Source organism: Quercus robur, chromosome 1 (assembly GCF_932294415.1).
Source record: "Quercus robur chromosome 1, dhQueRobu3.1, whole genome shotgun sequence".
Lineage (NCBI taxonomy): Eukaryota > Viridiplantae > Streptophyta > Magnoliopsida > Fagales > Fagaceae > Quercus > Quercus robur.
Genome location: NC_065534.1, coordinates 49,242,248 through 49,262,759, shown reverse-complemented (window position 1 = coordinate 49,262,759; position 20,512 = coordinate 49,242,248). Strand labels below are relative to the sequence as shown.

Sequence of the window (20,512 nt, the reverse complement as noted above, 5' to 3'; positions counted from 1 at the left end):
CACTCTTTGGCAAAAGATTAACACAACAAACCTCTCAAGACTACCTTAAATCTGAACTTCAGAGCGCAATCTGAACAAGCTTGGGGTTGACATCGTTTTTTACCTACTTCCTTAATTATATTTACCGGATATCATCCAATAAATAGTTCCATTCATGGACACAGCTCATTTGGGATAACTAAGTAGATTAAAATCTTAATCCTCCAAAATCATGATTTGCCTTCACCCTCTGTTAAAGTAAGGACCCCACATCCAATTTTCAGCCCCAAAATCCAATTATATTGAATCGTGAAAAAAAAAAAATCACCATGGCAAGCAACATATATTTCGTTTCTTTTTTTGTATGCCGGAGATAATAGATAAATTTCAGAGTTCAAAGACCTAACCGTCAAGCCTGTATATTGGGAACATTGGCTGCTGAATTGACTCATAACTATGGATAACTAAGGGAGTCTACTTGAGAGAAAACCATAGAGTTGATAGGACTGGGGAACCTATTTGTACATGGTAGCATTTGGTTATAATCTAAGGTAGCTGATTTTCTTGGTCTCTCTAGACTATAATTAGAAATGATGTATTTCATCAATATACTGAAACTCATAAAACCATGTGAGAACAAATCTGCTATTAAATATCTTAGCTCAACTGCACCAGAACTAGCAAGCCAAGTTTTTATCAAAGATAATTTCAGCAGTCATATATGAAAAATATGCTCAAACAGCTCATAAATTGTTATTATGTTTGAAGAACCAGGATATATGTTTTGGCCTTATTCCTTTATTCATGCATAGTCATATTTTGGTTCTTCTATAACTGGCCATCACTGCAGATTCACTTGCTCTCACTCCTTAGGCTTTAGGTCAGCATCCTGATCATTCTCCTCAGCCTGGTTTGTAGAAGGCTCAATGGGGTTGTTGTTCACATCCCCACCTGGTAATAGCTGCTGTTGGCAAATAATTCGTCTCAGCTCATTGTTCTCCTCCTCCATAGCAAAATTGAGTGCTACCATTGAAAGAAATACAACATTATTTGAGGTCATACATGCTACTAACAAAGGTGATATAAGGATAAAGTGCCAATAGCTAGAGAGGATAAATGGTGTAACAAGCATATGTAACACCCGTCTAACATAGAAGTGGGTCCCATGCTAGTATATGGTGTAAGAGGCATATATAATGCCCCTTTCACATAGGGGTGAGTCCCATGCCTTTCGGGTCTACCTAAGAAGGTGGCGTTCAATATGCACATTAATACCATATTCTTTTTTCAATCACTCGCATTGGTGGAACAATCATACTTTTGGCTAAACACACCAAAATGAGTGTTCATATGAAATAAAGAATCACATTTAAAGGCCACTAGAAGTTTAAAATAAGTTGTGTATAGTGTATAGCTTGCTAAGGGTAGGGCTTGCACTACCACTAGGCCAATTAAGCAGTCTGTAACGACTCAAGGAAAAGTGTTAGCCACATCTACGCTATACCTCAAAAGGACTAGTCACAATTGAAGCTCTTTGTAATTGTTAATAAAGCCCAGATCTATCCAGTAAATACTCGATGTGGGACTTATCACATACCCACACATATCACACAATCAATCAAATTGGGGTATCACAATCTTTCACACTTAAATTCTTAACGTCCTCGTTAGGGTCCACTTTGTGGGGTAGTGTCTCTGAGCCTACACAGGATTACTGGGCCGACTCTGATACCATATGTAACGACCCAAGGAAAAACGCTAGCCACATCTGCGCTATATCTCAAAAGGACTAGTCGCAATTGAGGCTCCTTGTAGTTGTTAATAAAGCCCAAATTTACCTAGTAAATACCTGATGTGGGACTCATCACACACCCACACACATCACATAATCAATCAAATTGGGGCATCACACAGTCGCTTAAGGCCTCTAAGTGGAACATGGACCCCAAATTTTATTTTTCTCAATACTTATAAGAGTATTAATTAGACCCCAAATATTAGCCAATAATAAATAAATGAGTAATGCTATGGACAAAACAAAATGTCACAATAATTTCACATAACATTTCTAAATTAACATGCCAAGTCACACATGGCTCCACCATGAAAACAAATTCTCTATCCCATTTTTTATGTACCACTTTAATTACGATCCACCAATCATAACTTGTCAACCAAAGTAGAAAATGAAAAAAAAAAAAAATATATATATATATATATATATATATATATATATATATATGACATATCATGATTGGTGGAGCATGAAGTAGTACACAAAAAATTGGGACAAAGGATTTGTATATGCCCATCACAATCTCTAGTTTAATTTTTTTGCTATTCTAATTTAAAAATGTTATGACATTTTGTTGTACTCCTAGTAATACTCAAAATAAATTGTTTATTAAAGACAAAAATAAAATATCAAAAAGGGAATTTTTTTTAGCAAAGTATAGGTGGACTGTAGACCACAGTCCACCCACTTTTTTTGTTTTTGATAAAATTTTATTTTGTAGCTTTATAGATATACTAGTTGTTAAAAATAAAAACGTTTTTGTGAAAATTTTACCGAGTCTCAAAATGATTCTCTAGATAATTTGTTATAAGCTATGAAAAAATCTCACAAAACGAATAAGAAAATTTTCAAAAAAAAGTTATAAAAAAATTTAGATGAACAACTCACAAATGAACAAAAAATAAAAAACTAAATTTTTTTGCATTTAAACAAATTAAAAGAATAGATTTTAAGTAAAAAAAAAAAAAAAATATATATATATATATATATATATATATTATTTCATCAAATTAAAATATATAAAAGTCTCAATTCAAATGTCACTTTAGGCCCCAAAATCCCTTGGGTTGGCCCAGGTTAAGGGACTAGGTAGTTTTGGAGTTCATATAAAACATTGCTTCTATGCTGTCAGTTTAAAAACTTGCAAGTTTGTAAATAGTGGCCATTAGTAGTTATCCTTCCATGAATTTGGCCACATTTGTTTAAAAACTTGCAACCTTAAACCTAGTAGATGAGGATGGCCACATTTGATTTTAGATATAGTAAGAAAAGAAAATCTTCCCCATGACAAAAATGTAGACAAAAGCAAAATTTTTAAAATAAAATGCTTACATTCTTGCACTTGAAGTTTGTGCTCCACTTCCTGTTGAAGATAGGCAAGCTGGTTGTTTTCAGTTATATTCTCATCAAAGTCAGCCTGTTATGAGAATCCCATTTGAGAAAAGATAGTCAGAAATCTACTTCAGTCTCCAGATACTTGAGCTATAAAAGCATTTGGAAGAAAGAGAGGTAAATTACCAAAATCATGTTCAGCCTTTGTTTCAATTCAGCATCTTCCTGTTCCAGTCTTCGTATCTTTCTCCTCAGTTCGGAAATATAGCGCATATTCCTCATGATTTCCCTTTGAGTAGAGGTTGTGGATGTTGCATTCCTATAACATGCATGACAATAATGATGTGAAATTTGTTTAGGTCTCAACAGCCTTTTGGCTCTTAAATCTAAGTTGATAATGAAGAGAGATTTTGGTATATTGACCACTTTAATTAAAAGAGGGCTTACTTTAGCTGTCTGGAAGTAAAGAGCAAAACCTTGTTAAATAACTTGAACCATTTATGGAAAAAATGGCACTTATTGAGCTACACAAAAAAAAAAGAAAAAAAAAAGGGGAAAAAAAGAAGAATAAATGAAACTAAGTCTTAGTTTGTTTACTAGTTCTAATCATCTCCTCAACTTGTAAATATCCTTAGTATATCCTGGTCACTTTCTCCTCTCATTTTTTCTTATCTTCCTCTCTCTCTCTCTCTCTCTCTCCTCAAAACATTTCCTTAAAACTTTATTTGGTTGGAGGATGGAAAAGTGGGGGAATGAAACATATTTAGTTCCCCTTATGTATGTTTGATTGGGGGGTGAAAAAGTAGAGAGATGAAAAAAATATTTTGTTTAGTTGAGAAGAAAAATGAGATGATAAAAAATGTAAGTTTGTATAAATTTACTCTCATACTCCTATAGCATAAACCAATTAATACTTTAAAAGAAAACAAATTTTTTTTCAATATATAAAAAATAACTTAAACATTAAAGTTTGAAAAGAAGAAGAAGAAGAAGAAGAAGAAGAAGAAGAAGAAAAGAAGTTACATGAAAAACATGAGTGAGAGGAGATGGGTAGTTTCCATCAAGCACCCCCCCCCCCCCCACCCCACCCCACCCTCTCTCTTCCCCAACATTTTTTCCTAAAATTAGGGAGATTCTAAAATTACCCAAAATGGTGGCCCCATGGAGAAAACTCCTAGACCCCACCATTTTCTCTCTCATTTTCTCCTCTCAACCAAACACTCTTCCTTATAATTTTTTCTCCACTTTTTTCTCCCTCATTTTCCATCTCCACAATAATTACCCCAATCAAATGAGCCCCAAATGACAGTGATCACTTTCTCTTTGATAAATGTGAACTTTGTAATACATATTTGGTATGCATAATTGAGAAAATTTAACAGGATGAGTGTTGGTGGGAGGATGAAAAATAAATATAAATTGTCTTTGTTTGGTTGGTAAGGGGAATGAGAGAATGAAAAAAGCATTTTGTTTGGATTCGCCATATTGCCCACATTACATAATTAATAAAAGAATAGCAAATTTGGACAAATGGGTTTAAAAGGGCAAAATAGTAAATGCCTTTGTTGTCCACATTGTCACTCCACTTTTCTCTCCAGACAGGCCCCAAGATCCTTGGAAGAGCCAAAGGAAGACAAAAGAAACAAAAAAGAATAAATTGAACACTTGAAAAATTAGGGGGGGGGGGGGGAGGTTGAAGTTTTTGGGCTTGCTTTTCTTCCCCTTAATTTTCTATCATCAACTAAACAATAGAAAAGCTCCTATTTACCCTTCCATTCTCTCTCCTCTTTTTCCATCCTCTCTCTTTTCGCCCCAACCAAACATAACCTTAGGAAAGTCAAGTTATATAATTTCATTGCTAAATACTTGGTCCTCTAATATCAAATAAATTTCTTTCATATGAATTTATTAAACAAGGAATTTAATCATTTGTTTTGTGTGTAAACTTACCAATCAAAAAAAAAAAAAAAAATCTTAGTTTGTTACACTAGTAAAAAATATTCACAATACATATATCAATGAAATTGAAAACATGTTGATAAGAAGGACAAGAGATCCTGTATATTGCAATACCTGAAGGAATAGTCAGATACTGGAAGAGGTTGTGATAACCTCTTTTGTCAAGAAAATAGAACACATATATTGTAACACAAAAATATTGTACTATAATTAAGGAATTCCAAAAATTAATGTTAAGAAGGTAAGAATATCTCATCAAAAAGTACCACAATAAAATGGAAGGAAAAATAAATAAATAAATAAGTACCAATATATTGAGAATGAAACTCACCTTCTTCCCTCCATTGATAATGTGATATCAGGTATGAAATCCCTTGGTAAAGGAGTAGAAACTGTTGGTGTGTATTTGTTTTTCACTCCTATTAGTCTATTACTAATAGACCTTTTATATATAAATATATTGTTTAAATTATGTTTTATTTTTGCTTTTTAAATGGGAATTTAAATTATGTTTTAGGTCTGGATGTTATTTTCTTTCCATTTTCACTAAGCTATTTAATTATGAACCATGTGTAATAAGATTTTACCATATATCAATGGTAGAATATGGAGTGATAATTTATGGTTAATTCATTATTGAAATTTTAGTTGCAGAAACTACAATTTTTATTGGCTAATAAATGATAAACTTCTTAGGTTCTAATGCTCTGTTTTTTTTTTTTTTTTTTGAAGTAAAATATTTTCAAACATAAATATTATACATGTAAATCATTTTCTGTAAAATATTCCAGGTGTTTTGTGTGACATGTAAAAAATTTCAAACCAACCATCAAAGTTGATGGTAACAATTGGAGCTACTGGTGCAGGAGGTCTGATGATCAAACCTTTGAAATTGACAGACCAAACAATGTCTCTAATGACTAGATCGTCGGCATTGATCGTCAAAGCGATGACTTTAGCCCACTATATTGCCAGCAACCATCGTTGGAATAGCATCTTTCGTGACTGGACCATCAGCACCGATCCTCAAAACAATGGCTTTCATCACCATAACGACATCTCTAGTGGCCACAACTTTGAAATTGGTAGCCAGAACGACGGCTTTGGTTGCCAGAATAATGTCTTTGGTGACTGGACCACTAGAGGCCAATGCTAGTGTTGATTACACAAATGGCATCTATGGCCACCAAACCATCAGATCACTAGCATAGGCTGCCCAACCCACCAGATTGGTGATTTAGCCACCAAATGGGGGGAGGGGGAGCCATTGTGTGTTTTTGTAAAATATTTTACCATGTTTTAAAAGGAAAAACATTTTACAACATTTTATAAAATATTTTATGGTTAAAGAAAAATATTTTACAAGTTTGACATCATTTTACATGCAGACAAACAATTAAAAATGGAAAAACATTTTCCTTAAAATATTTTCAAAACAAACGAAGTGTAAAAGACAAATTATAAAGTGAGTATTGACATTTTGGGATTTATTTAGTGAAAGTCTAGTCATTTTTGACAAGCTTTGTGATGTGCTTAGGTTATTTAGGCCTATTACATCTTGATTTGGAGAGAGAGAGAGAGAGAGAGAGAGAGAGAGAGAGAGAGAGAGAGAGAGAGAGTATTTTAAAATAAAGGTTTACATCATGTATTAGATTTATGGTTTGTAATTATTATTTTGATGAATTTGATAATTACAATGGAGATGAAGGATTTAAATTCTTGATGTCTCCGTTGGCAACATTATGAGTTGCCAGTTAGATTTATGGTTTACAAGGTAAGAGCATATTGATTCTTCTTGTGGACATAAATAGGAGACAATCCCATGTAAGATAGATTTTCAAATGTGATACATACAAAAATATAGAAAAATCAATAAGATTAATATTTTAAAAAGTAGAATATAATATGAATAACTAAATCTTTTTTTTTTCTTTTTTGAGAGAGAGTTCAACCTATGGCGTCTGCTCCTAATAATAACTCTTTATTATCAAACCAAGACACCAATCGGTTTTTGGTGTAGGAGGGGATTGAACCCCAAATCTCTTATTCAACCATTAGAGACTCTACTAGTTGAGTTAACTGGAACCCACGAATAACTAAATCTATATAGGTACAACTACGATAATATATAGATATCTTACACAGGAGTAACTAAATCCTTGAACTAATTTCTCAGATTATTCATCCTTAAGCTAGAAAATTAAAGAATTTTTAGGAATATAACCAAAATAACCTTGAAACCTTAAAAATATGAATTTATTATTGTTTAATATTGAGAAACTTTGGCTTATGGGAAACGTTGGGTTATAAATTGACATAAGTTAATTAATTCAATTACCCAAGTTAATTAATTATTCAAATTACATACAATATTGTGGAGGCACGAAAAAAATCACCAATCTAACTAAACAAAAGAGTAGTGGAAAGTAAAATTTGACAGAGTGATTTGTTAACTAATGGGAAAACCTTCACAAGGCAAAAACTCCACCGGATGAATTTTAGTTCACTACTCCCAAGAATCCACTAATTAAGAATAAGTAGTTACAAGTATAAGAAATCTTACCACTACTCGGCCTATCCCAAAATACCAACTCATAGGTTTTTAGAGATATAAAAGACTTATTTTATAGTCATTGTCATATAGAGAGACAAACACAGAGACATATACTGTGTGATACACAAAACTATGAAGCTGCTGCCACTCTTGTGCACCTTTGGGTTATGTACCAAGCTGCTTTCAGATATACAAGCGTGGATTGAAAAACTTTGCACCCAACAACAACTCTCAAGTTGCTGGTGCTAGTCACATACTGGGATCAGTGCAAAAGACAAAAGTCTTCTACAAGATCAAGCCCACTTTTCTGCAATGAATCTTGAGTAATCTTCATGTGTTCAATCATAACACTTGATATATAAGCTTTTATGGTCTACTTGAACCCACTTAGAGCTACCCAAAATACAAGTTCAGTGCATTTTGTCATATTATATGTCAATTACTTAAAAATATGACATTTACAAGAAAGTTTTATGGTTCTAGAGTTTAGCCTAAAGGTGCTCACTTGGGTTATTGTTTTTTTCTATGCAAGTAAAATTTTGAAAAATGTTTTTAGATAGTTTGCTTTGGTGGAAAGGAACTCTTGGGAAATTTTGTGATTGTTTGGTTCATCCCATCCACCTTGTAGAGAAAGAGAGAGCCTTTGCCTAAGTGATAGAAACACTCCCAATATCTCTTCTCCATTTCTCTCTCCATTGCTGCATCCTTGAGAGAAATTTTTATTACCATCACCTCCTATACAGTCCTTTGAGTGTTGTGATTATATGTTGAAGGTTAGGAAACCATAAGAGCCATTACAAATCCAAACCTAACTGTGGCTCTATGTTGGCTACTCAATGGTAGTGTCCTTGGGAAGCTAGTTGAATAAAGGACTCGATAAAATCGATTATTAGCTAGGGCTTGGAGGGCTCAAGTACATAAGGGATATGGGCTTGGAGGGTTCATAGTCTTACTTGTACTGCAACTGTTCATCTAGTCGATATTTTATAACCGTGTGGCCAGGGGAGAGATTTTTCCACCTGGGTGCTCTAGTTTTCCTCTTCCTAAACACTTCCTTGTGTTTAGTTTTAGTTTGTTTTATTTTCCGCATTTTCATATTGCTATTTATATGCTCTAGTTCTTACTTGTTTAGGCTTGCAATATGAAATTTGGTTAATCACTTATATTAGACTAATTGTTAGTTTTAGACTAAAAGTGATTAAGCCTTGATTTTTGTTAAAGAGGGTTCTAAATATATGCTAGGTTGTAATTAGCATTTTATAGAGAGAAATGAAATTTTGGGACTTAGAAGCTTAATTTGAATTTTGTCCATAAGAAGAGGGGGGGGGGGGGGGGGACTTTATTTCATTGCATGCATTTTTCTAAGAGATTAACCTCTATTGGGTTATATATTAACCCCATTTAATTAGTCAATTTCCCAAGTTGAGTTATTAGTCCAAATTACATGCAAATCCAATTAAGGCACAATCAAATTACCAAACTAGATTAAGTACACTAGAAAATATGTTTGACATGGAGATTTGATCACGATGGGAAAACTCTCATAGGGAAAACCCCACATGGTGAATGTTAGGTCACCACTTCCAAAAAAAAACTAACAAGAATAGTACAATGAATTTTACCCTATCCTAAAGTACCTAATTATAGTAAAACCTGTCGATACTATATTTTGCCCAGCCCAGATTTGCACGTCAAAACAATGCCAAAATAAATTAAAAAAATTGAAAAAAGGTGCAAAATTATAAGTTTCAAATCCAAAAAGGGTAAAATTAAATACAATTGAGATCAAAACCCTAACCAAGTATGGTCAAAACGTTGAATTTTTTAATCCAACAGTTGGATCGAGTTGAATTTTGGACCGTCTTGTAGGACATATATTTCCCTTCGAAACTATAGTTTACGGGCCAAAATTGGAGTTAAAACGGATGAGATATCACCAAAATACCAAAAACCCTAATAAAAATCTAACTTTTTTTTTTACTTATTATTTTTTTTTTTTTTTATAGGAAAAAACAAGCAATTTTTTGGCCGATTTCGCGCAATAAATTGTACCAATTGCCAACTGGGCAGGCACTGGAGCGATCTAGCTGACCCATCTTGAAGAAAAAGGTCTTGACTACTTTTAGTAAATATTGCTCGATTATATCTGCCCTGAATTTGAAGGTGCAAATTTTTTAAGGAAAAACGTCACAGAATGTTTCAGCACTGTGTCATCTTCCTTCCAAGCGCGATATCTTGACGACTGTAACTCCAAATCTTACAAGAACAAGACCATTGGAAACTAGACATTCATAGCTTTCAAGGCATATAAATTTTGAATAAAAAAGGAGTTTGAAAAGGCCTCCAAACAGCTGCACGAATATTGGAACAAAAATTTAAAAAAAAAATACAAAATAGGCTGATGAGGTGTCAAGAAATGGGAGACCATGTTACACCTAGCTAGCCTCCCATTTGGCCTCATCCCCTTATAAATACCCCCTCATTTTTTGAGAAAAATAGGAACTTTTTGAGAGAAAATAGTGAGGAAAATAGGAAAAAAAAAAAGAAAAGGAAAAGAGTGGAAAAATTCTGCGAAAATCCTCTAGAAATTCTAAAATTTTTTTTTTCTCTCTCTCTCTCTCGGAAACCCAACACAAAAAAGCCCTCTTTCATTTTTTCTAGTAATTTTGTGGGTAAGCTTGTAAGGGTGGAGTAGTTTCTTAATAACTACACCCACCAAATCTCATTTTATTCTCAAGTAAACGTCATCTTTATATATATAAAGATGAGGAAGTGACCTGAACAATGTAATTCATAACTAAGCAAACTCCATCTACCACTTTCTTCAGATGTTTAAGGGTCCAAGTGTCACGAAGAGAAATGGGGGAGGGAAAGATGGAAGGCCAGGATGTGAAGGAAGGGGGAGTATATAAAAAAGATGGTTTTTAGAAAAAGTGGGGCCAGACACAAGTATCAAAAAAAGAAAGAAAAAAAAAGAAAGAAAGGGAAATAGGAAGAACATTGAGAGAAGAGAGTGAACAGTACAACTTTCTGTATAACATTGGCCTCCTCGGGCAAGCTTGTAGGGAGACATTTGCTCATCTATTCTATAACATTAGCCCTTTCTTCCTTATTTTTATCCTCGGGCAGAGCCCTCTCTTACAAATTTTATTGATTTAGGCCAAGAATAAACTACACAACTCACTGTTCTAAGTGGCTTGGGTTGCCAGATCTTTTGGTCCTTACAATTGGTGCTGTCTATGGGAACACCAAGGTGCGGTGGATTTGTTATGAGTAGTTATGGCTAACATAGACTAGGATAGGGAAGAATCGGTTGGCTCACAAAGGGAGAACCAGTTTGTTAACTTGGAGCGAATGAGAGATAGGCAACATACCCCAAGTGTTATGGTGGAGTCTTACCACACTGAACGTACAGAGCGGAGTCACTTAAGGATTGGGAGTCATGTCTCACAAAATCAGGAGACACAGAAATTGCAACAGGAGATAGACCACCTACGCAGAAGTTGAGGCACAGGGAGCATGATAGAAGGAGTCCATCTCCCCCATCAAGTGAGGGTTTGAGTGAAATCAGGGATCACTCATATCGTTATAGATATAGAACTCCATCTAGTGAGTCCTATTCAGCTTCCTCATGCCAGGACAGAAACAGGCGTGGGAGGAGGTCTTCCCACCGTGGCATGGGGAATTATGCAATGAGTAAAGCCTTATAGCAAATTTCTAAGTTACCTTTTGTTAGGAGAATTAAAAAAGCCAAGCTCCCTCATCGGTTTTCTCAACCAAATTTCACCATTTACAATGGGAGGACATCCCGTGGAGCATGTCAGCCACTTTAATCAAAAGATGGCTGTTCATTCTAGTAACGAGGCTCTTATGTGCAAAGTTTTCCCCTCTAACCTCGTGTCGGTGGCTATGCGTTGGTTTGATGCCTTGGAGGAAGGGTCAATTGGGTCCTTTGAAGAGTTAACGAGGGCATTTGGCACTAGATTCATAACGTGCAGTAGAGTCCCCAAGCCAGTTGATTCTCAGCTGTCTATGACCATGAGGGAAGGAGAGACCCTCAGGACTTACTAGGATAGGTATTGGGAAATGTATAATGAGATAGATGAGGACTTTAAGGATGTGGTGGTGAGAACCTTTAAGGTAGTCCTCCCTACCGAACATGATTTGAGGAAGTCATTAACGATGAAGTCTGCCCTGAATATGCACCAGCTTATGGATCGCATAAATAAGTATAAGCGGGTAGAGGAGGACCAAATCCAAGGAAAAGGCAAGGCTAAGATTTTCCCAGAGAAGAGGGATCCTTGGGGAGGGGGATATCAGGGTAATCGCCCTAGAAGGGAATTCTATAATCAAACGTTATCCATGGGGACTCAATTGGCCAACTTGATGTTTAAAGAACTAGTATATCAAATACTAGAGAAAATAAAGAACAAGCCCTATTTCAAGTAGCCCAATAAAATGGGTGAGGACTCATCTAGGAGAAACCAAAGCCTTTATTACCATTACCATCAAGACAAGGGACATACTACGAAGGACTGCAGGACCCTGCATGATCACCTGAATCAATTGGTGAAGGCAAGGAAGCTCAATCAGTTCGTACACTAGCCTACGGGGCAGTTTGGGCACTTGGGAGCTGAGTTTCATAGGAGTGGTGTCCCTTAGCCAGCATTGGGCACTATTAATGTGATTTTTGCCAGGACAAGGAGTGATGTTGGGGCGAGTTCTGGGATCATGTCCTTGGGTGGGGGCCCTGATCTAAGGGCCAGGGATCAGGCTCCTAAAAGAACTAGAGTGATGGTCCCCCCCTACCCTGGGTTTCTCTGAGGAGGACAAGGAGAGAACGTTTGCCACAAGATGATTCTTTAGTGGTTACCATTAGGATTGGTGGTTATGACATAAAAATGGTACTAGTTGATCAGGGAAGCGGAGCAGAGATTTTGTACCCTGATTTGTATAAGGAGTTAAATTTAAAACCCAAAGACCTGGAAAGGTATGATTCACCCTTAATGGGTTTTGATGGGAGGATGGTGGTCCCTCGAGGAATGATAAGATTACCCATATAAGCTAGGGACGAGGAGGTACAGGTCAATTTCATCGTTGTAGAAGCCTATTCCCCATATACAACTATCTTAGCCAGACCTTGGCTTCATGCTATGGGTGTGGTGTCTTTAACTCTACATCTAAAGGTTAAGTATCCCACTCAGGGAAGAGTGGAAAGTTGGTTGGTAGCCAGGCAATGGCTAGGCAATGTTTGGTGTTAGCAATTACACAGCATCCTGCAAATCCTGTTTCAGTAGCAAAGGATCAGGTCCTATAGCAACCAAAGGGCCCTGTAGGGGGGCAGTAGGCCGAAGCATGTGAATAGTTGTCCGAGGAGCTAGAGAAGATGGTAATAGCGCAGGATGAGGAGCGATATTTTCAAGTGGGATCCCAGTTACCACCATTGGAAAAGGCGGAATTGGTGAAGTTCTTGGAAGTTAACATTGATGTGTTTTTGTGGAGCACTTATGATGTACCAGAGATTGACCCTGGGTTCATTTGTCATCAATTGAATGTGAATCTCGATGCTACACCACGTAAGCAACCTCCTCGGCGTTCATCCAAAGAGCATGCCGAGGCAGTAAGGGTAGAAGTAAACAAGTTGAAACAAGCTGGAGCAATTAAGGAGATCTTCTATCCCGAATGGTTAGCTAACACTGTGGTAGTAAAGAAGAAAAATGGGAAGTGGCATGTGTGTGTGGATTTCACTGATCTGAATAAGGTTTGCTCGAAGGACCCCTTTTCTCCTCCCTCGGATTAATCAGTTGATGGACTCAATTGTGGGGCATCCTCGGATGAGTTTTTTGGTTGCCTTCCAAGGGTATCATCAGATACCCTTATCACTACCTGATCAGGAGAAGACAACTTTTCGTGCTCCTAACGAGAACTACCACTATCGCATGATGCCCTTTGGCCTTAAGAATGCAGGATCCACGTATCAAAGGATGGTTACCCAGATGTTTGACTCACAGATTGGGAGGAATATGGATGCCTACATTGATGACATGGTGATAAAGAGCAGATAGGTAGAAGAGCATTTGGCGGATTTGGGGGAAGTATTCTCAGTATTGAGAGAGCATAAGCTACGTCTGAATGCATCCAAGTGTTCTTTTGGGGTTAGCTTGGGAAAGTTTTTAAGCTATATGATAACACACCGAGGGATTGAAGTCAACCCCGATTAAATTAAGGCTATAAACAGTTTGCACCCTCCCCAAAATCCCAAAGAGGTACAGAAATTGATCGGGATGGCAGCAGCTCTAAATAGATTCATTTCTCGATCTGCAGACAAGTGCCGTCCTTTTTTCTAGCCTCTTCACAAGTGGAGGGACTTTCATTGGACCGAGGAGTGTGTAGTAGCTTTTGAGGAGCTTAAGCAGTATTTGTCAAGTCCCCTAATCCTATCCAGGCCCGAGAAGGAGGAAGTGATGTATGCATACCTGGCAGTTACAAATTATGCTATCACTTTGGTCTTGGTCAAAAATGAGGATGGGGTCCAACGGCTTGTCTACTATGTTAGTAAGTCCTTGCAGAAGGTTGAGACACGCTATTTACCCCTAGAGAAGGCAGTATTGACCATCGTGCATGCCACCAGGAAGCTTCCTCATTATTTTCAGGCTCACACTGTGGTGGTGCTCACCCAACTCCCTTTGCAAGCTCTTTTGAGAAAATCAGACTATATAGGCAAAATTGCTAAGTGGGTGTTGAGGTCTAAAAGGATCACAGTGAGAGAAGCCCAAAAGAGTGAGCCAAGCCCAAAAGAAAATAAGCCAAGTCCAAGGAAGCAGGTGCAAGGGGACCACGAAAGAAAAAGCAGGCCCAGGAGGCTTGAAGCCCAAAAGAAGAAACATCAAGAAGGAAAAGAAACCCACGACGAAAGATTAAAGAATATAGCCAGGATCCTCAGCAACCATCAAGAGGCGCGGATCCTTCCAGGCGCACAGTCAAAGGAAGATTAAGACAACTCGAAAGAAAATGACAAGAAAAGAAAATTAGAAACAGAGTAGAAGCCACAAGCACCAAAAGACCCAGCAAAAAAAGAAGAAATAACCAGCGACCTCTCACGGCACAAGTGGGAAGCGTCTCGGGGAACCAAAACAGAGAAATACGAAAAGAGGAATGGCAACAGGCGACTTTCAAGTCGGCAAAATGGGATTCCGCCCAAATGGGAAAAACGGCAAAAGGGGAATCGCCAAACGGTGAGACGGAGAAGGGCATACCTCAGCACATCCCAAAGTAGGTAACCAGCCATGGACTTTCAAAGGAATCAAAGCTGAAAGAGGGAAAGAATGAGAAAAACTGGAAATAGAACCTGCCGAGTGATGGGCACGGAACAGGGCTCTGTTAACCATAAGACGAAACAGGGGAACCAATGGTTCCCCTGGGATGCCAGAATTTCACTATAAAAGGAGGGGTAGGTTACGAAGAAAAGGCAGAGAGATTTTTAGAGAGAAAGAACTATCAGTGAAGTTTTTATAAAAGAAAGGAAAACTGAGGGAAAAGTTAATATTACTTCCCGGTATCCTATAAAAGCCACTATTGCACATACTCGGATTCAAAGAGAATCAAACTTTGCAAGTTTTGAAGGCTGAGATAGCCATTCAAGACTGTAATTTTTGAGCTTGATTGAACCTTGTATCACGTCTTAGTGAGCATTCTGTAACTATAACAAAGAACATATTAATGAAATATGTCTCAGTGATTCAAAGATCCTCATAACATTATTTTGTGCTCCTTTGCTGATCCTGTTCTCTGAATTTACCTTGTTGTTTTGATATGTCTTTCAATACGAATATCCTTACTTGTCATTTTACGTGTATTGTAGGAAGCATCCCCTGTGCATCACTTGATTCTTAAACAGCCTATTAGCTGCGTTGAGTCAAGGCCTGGTCCACCAAACCACTTATTAGGCCCGGGATTCTTGGGCCTGAGTGTCACAAAAAAAAGGCACTCTCACAGTGGGGAACCATGCTGGGTGCCTATGATGTCAAGTACATGCCTCAAACTGCTATAAAGGGTTAAGCCTTAGCAGACTTTGTGGCAGAATTCACTGAGGGTACATTCAGTGAGGAAGAGAAAGCATTGAGTGTTATGACCACCTCGGCCGTGGTAATTCTCCCTTGGGAAGTTTACACTAACAGGGCAACCAGCCGAAAAGGAGTAGGGATAGGGATTGTGTTAATCACTCTCGAGAAACTAGTAATGGAGAAGTCATTGCGATTGGGTTTCCTAGATACCAACAACGAGGCTAAGTGTAAAGCCTTATTAGCTGGGGTGGCTATGGTCAGTCAGCTAGGAGGAGAAATGGTGGAGTTGCATTTAGATTCTCGATTGGTGGTAGGCCAGGTCAATGGAGAGTTTGAAGCCTAAGATTAAAGGATGTAAGGGTATCTTGCCAAAGTAAAACAGGCTCGAGCCCAGTTTAAGAGTTTTGTTTTAAAGTAAATCCCTAGGGGACAGAACTCCCATGCAGACTCTTTGGCAATGTTGGCCACTTCTCTAGGATCAAATCTTCCTCGGGTTGTTATTGTTGATGACATGGATGGCTCTAGTCTTACAAGAGGGCCTTCAGTGGGGGTACATAGTCTCCAGGTGGGGCTAAGCTAGATGGACCCCATAGTAACTTTTTTGGAATGAGGATTGTTGCCTAAAGACAAGGGGGAGGCAGAGAAGGTGCGTAGGAATGCTCCTCGTTATTGGCTATCTAAAGAGCAGAAGTTGTACAAGATCCCGAAACAGTGGAGCCTTTATTGGAAGAGTTACATAAGGATATATGTGGGAATCACACAGGTGGGAGGTCTTTGGCTCATAAAGCCCTCACCCAGGGATATTGGTAGCCGAGCATGCAGAAAACCTCCTAAGATTATGCGAAGAGGTGTGACCAATGTCAGAGATATGCCCCAAATATTCATCAATTAGGGGGAGTCTTGAATCCACTCTGCAGCCCTTGGCCATTTGCTCATTGGGGCTTGGATATAGTGGGACCATTTCCTCGAGCTATAGGGAATCGAAGGTGGCTCCTCGTCGGGACTTATTATTTTACCAAGTGGGTAGAAGCTGAGCCACTTGCTAATATAGGTTTATCTGGAGGAATATCGTCACAAGGTTTGGAGTCCCACATACATTGATCTCCGATAATGGTCTTCAGTTTGACAATAAAGCCTTTCGAAGATATTGTAGGGAGTTGGAGATCAGGAACAGGTATTCTACACCTGCTTATCCTCAAAAGAATGGCCAGGCCAAGGCTACTAATAAGGTTATAGTGTCTGGACTGAAGAAAAGATTAGATGATGCTATAGGGAAATGGGTCGATGAATTGCCCCATGTACTGTGGACTTATCGTACTATGCCTTGAAGACCAATAGGAGAGACTTATTTTTCAATGACTTATGGGGCAGAAGCGGCAATTCCCCTGGAGTTAGGATTCCCAACCCTAAGAACTGATCAGTTCAACGCTGAGGAAAATAATTGTTTACTCTTGGATAGCCTAGATATGGCCGAAGAAAGGAGAAATGTGGCTACAGTAAAAATGACACATTACCAGCAGAGACTTAAGCAAGGGTACGATAAGGGGGTGAGGTTAAGGCCATTAGCTCCGGGAGATTTGGTCTTAAGAAAAGTGGTGGGGACAGCAAAGAACCTTGTCTGGGGAAAACTTGGCCCTAACTGGGAAAGACCATATAGGATAACCTCTGCTGCTGGCATTGGGGATTACTACTTAAAAGACTTGGCCTTGGCATTGGCCATTGGTAAATTAACCTTGTATGGAAAAAGTTCTAAGTGTTAAACAGAACCTCGGCCTTATTCGACTCCTCGGGTCACAAGCCTTGAGTAAATTAACCTTGTATGGAAAAAGCGTTAAGTGTTAAATAGAACCTCGGCATTGTTCAACTCCTCGGGTCACAAGCCTTGGGTAAATTAACCTTGTATGGAAAAAGCACTAAGTGTTAAACAGAACCTCGGCATTGTTCAACTCCTCGGGTCACAAGCCTTGGGTAAATTAACCTTGTATGGAAAAATTTCTAAGTGTTAACAGAATCTCAGCCTTGTTAGACTCCCCGGGTCACAAGCCTTGGGTAAATTAACCTTGCATGGAAATAGCTCTAAGTGTTAACCAGAACATTGGCCTTGTTCAACTCCTCGGGTCAAAGCCTTGGGTAAATTAACCTTGGATGGAAAAAGTTCTAAGTGTTAAACAGAACCTCGGCCTTGTTCGACTCCTCGGGTCACAAGCCTTGGGTAAATTAACCTTGTATGGAAAAAGTTCTAAGTGTTAAACAGAACCTCAGCCTTGTTTGACTCCTTGGGTCACAAGCCTTAGGTAAATTAATCTTGTATGGGAAAAATTTCTAAGTGTAAAACAGGATCTTAGTCTTGTTCAGCTCCTCGGGTCATGAACCTTGGTCGAGTTAGCATTTACGTAGAATTTTCTAAGTATTGGATAGAACCATAAGTCTTGCTTGCTTCCTCGAGTTACAAGCACAAGGTAGATTGGTTTTTTTTTAGCATTCCAAGTCCGAATTGAGGTAAGTTGTTGCTTGAAATTTATACTAAGTATCATAATGTTATTATGAATTGCCCTAAGTGTTAGTCCAATAACTTTCTTAAGGTTCATTTCAGATTGATCAGGATAGTATAGGGAATTAGTTAAGTTAATTAAAGATTAGTACGTTCCTGATAATATTTAAAAAGGGGAATAGCGGGGAATATACTTGGGCAAATTAAACTTGAATAGATGGAAAAGTGCAAAGTAAAAATAAGGTATTTTCATTAAAGTTCAAGAGTTGGATTACTATAAGAGAAGGATGAGACATTAACTACTCTCAAGCCCTAGTACAAAATTGGCTAAATAGCTCAACCTATAACTAAGTTAGGCTACAGCCTCTTTTTCTTTCTCTTTCTCCTTCTCCTTCTTCTTCCTCTTCAGTTGCTCAACTTCAGTTACCTCCTGTTCCTTGTCCACAATAGCTACTAGAGCTGGTTGATCGTGCCCTTGCTTTGCAGGAGGTGTGGCAGCTGAAGTAGAGGTAGGTTGAGTCGAGGTGGAGGCAGGGTTAGGATTAACTGGGGGCTGAGGGAAACTGGGAGCAAAACATAAGGCTAAGGGATAGTATACCTTATCAGGAGCTCGGAGCTCTGATTCAGCACTAACCCCAGCTACGTTCAGTGCTTCACCCCATACTTCTAGGCAAAAGGCCCGAACAACATCCCTAAGCTAGGCTGTAAGACTTTGAGCAATCTTAGTCATGCCCGCATCATAGGCATCCTGCTTGGCTTTGGCCCTTTTAGCATCCTTGGCCTCTAGCTGCTTCTGTTGTTGTTTGGCCTTCACCATGGCCAAGGCCAGCTGACTTTCGACCTTCTTCTAAGAAGCTCTTGCCTCCTCTGCCTGTTTCTCAAACCAAGCCAAGGCAGACTTAGCATTATTTCTTAATTTCTCTACCTCGGCCAGGTGAAAGAGAGTGTCCTTCTGCCTCTTCTTAGTCTCAGCGTGGGCCATCTAGGTGGCCTCAAGTTTGCCTTCAGCTTTACGAGCTTGGCCCAAGGCATGGTATACCCACTCCTCAGCCACGAAGGCTACTTGCACAGATTGGAAAATTGCTATAGGTTAGTATCCTTGCATGAATTATGTTAACTTATGGAAACAAGAGAATGAGTATATACCTTGGCAAGGTCTCTCTTTAGTGAAAGAAAGACCTCACGCTTTTGAAAAGACCACAGCTCCTGCATGTCTTTAGGCAGAAGGAGAGCCTTTTCTAGACATTCTGCCAAAATTCCCGATCTCCCTTTCTGCAGATCCTAGAGATTGGTGTCATTCATGACGAGGCTCCCCGAGCTCAGCACAAACGAAGGCCCTCAGGCCGAGGCCTTCGGCTGCTGATATCCCTTTGAGCCTTTGGACGTCCCAGAAGGAACGTTCTTTTTCTGCTAAGCCCTAGATTTTGAGGGCTCATTGGATGAGGGCTGCTTCGAGGGACGTGTGGCTTTTCCCTCTTCAATGTCCTCGAATCCTTTGCCCCCTTGGACCCTTTTTCTTTTCTTGTCCACAGCGTCACCAGAGGACGCGCGTGGAGGGGCAGAAGTGGGTGGTTGAGGCACTATGGGAACTACTGGGGAGGCACCCTCAGCGTGCGCTCTGAGTAGGGCCAGCAAGTCTGGGGTCTTTTTTTGGAACCCCATCCCTTCAGATATGTCAGCTTCCTCTTGGTTAGTGCTGACTTAGGCATAAGGTGGACTGCATTGGGAAAGGTTGGGGGAATCTTCGGGGTCTTTTTGATGGTAGAAGACCTCTAAATCCTTGTCTATTACTTCTTGGGTGGGTTTGGGAGTGCCCTCTGTATCCTCGTCGTCTGAAGGTATAGGCTGCTCGTAAGAGTAAAGGAGTCTGGTCACCAGCGGGGCTGGAAGTTAGGCCTCTTGCGTTCCAGGTGGAGGAGGATTAGTTAGCAGAAAACTAGGACTGCTATGTCGATTAAGGCCAACCATTTATCTTTAGCTCTGATTACGTTCTTCGGGCTTTGGAAACGTTTGGAGAGGGGTTCAAACCTGAGGATTAGGTGCATCGCCTAGAGTTGGCCATCCTTATGTAGAAAAATTTCTGATTTAAGGATCCGATTTAGGTTGGGAAAATTCACGAGGTTCTTTTTTGGGGCGGTGTGGTGTTCGTCTACGAAAAGGGGGAGTAACATAAGTCATAGGTTAAAGAAAAAATCTTGTTAAAGTTTTTCTTTTTTCCTACGCGCATCTAAGGTTTGTGGGAACCCTACCTGGTTCCCCTTCCAGGGTGGGACAGTACAACCCATGGTGCCAGTCACTCGAGATGATGAGGAAGTCCCCATCCATCTCCTTGTTTGACT

General features: G+C 38.9%; 1 protein-coding gene and 1 pseudogene across 1 annotated transcript; one reads left to right on the top strand and one right to left on the bottom strand.

Moving 5' to 3' along the window:
• Nucleotides 1-692: 692 nt before the first annotated feature.
• On the bottom strand, nucleotides 693-3,425 carry LOC126714290 (transcription factor RF2a-like). The gene is made up of 3 exons (XM_050414384.1): nucleotides 3,293-3,425; nucleotides 3,107-3,191; nucleotides 693-1,002 (listed from the first exon to the last, which is right to left on the bottom strand). The coding sequence occupies exons 1-3, from the start codon at nucleotides 3,386-3,388 to the stop codon at nucleotides 842-844; spliced, it is 342 nt and encodes a 113-aa protein (XP_050270341.1). The 5' UTR covers nucleotides 3,389-3,425; the 3' UTR covers nucleotides 693-841.
• Nucleotides 3,426-11,311: 7,886 nt separating this feature from the next.
• Nucleotides 11,312-12,682, top strand: LOC126712813 (uncharacterized; annotated as a pseudogene).
• The last annotated feature ends 7,830 nt before the right edge of the window (nucleotides 12,683-20,512 follow it).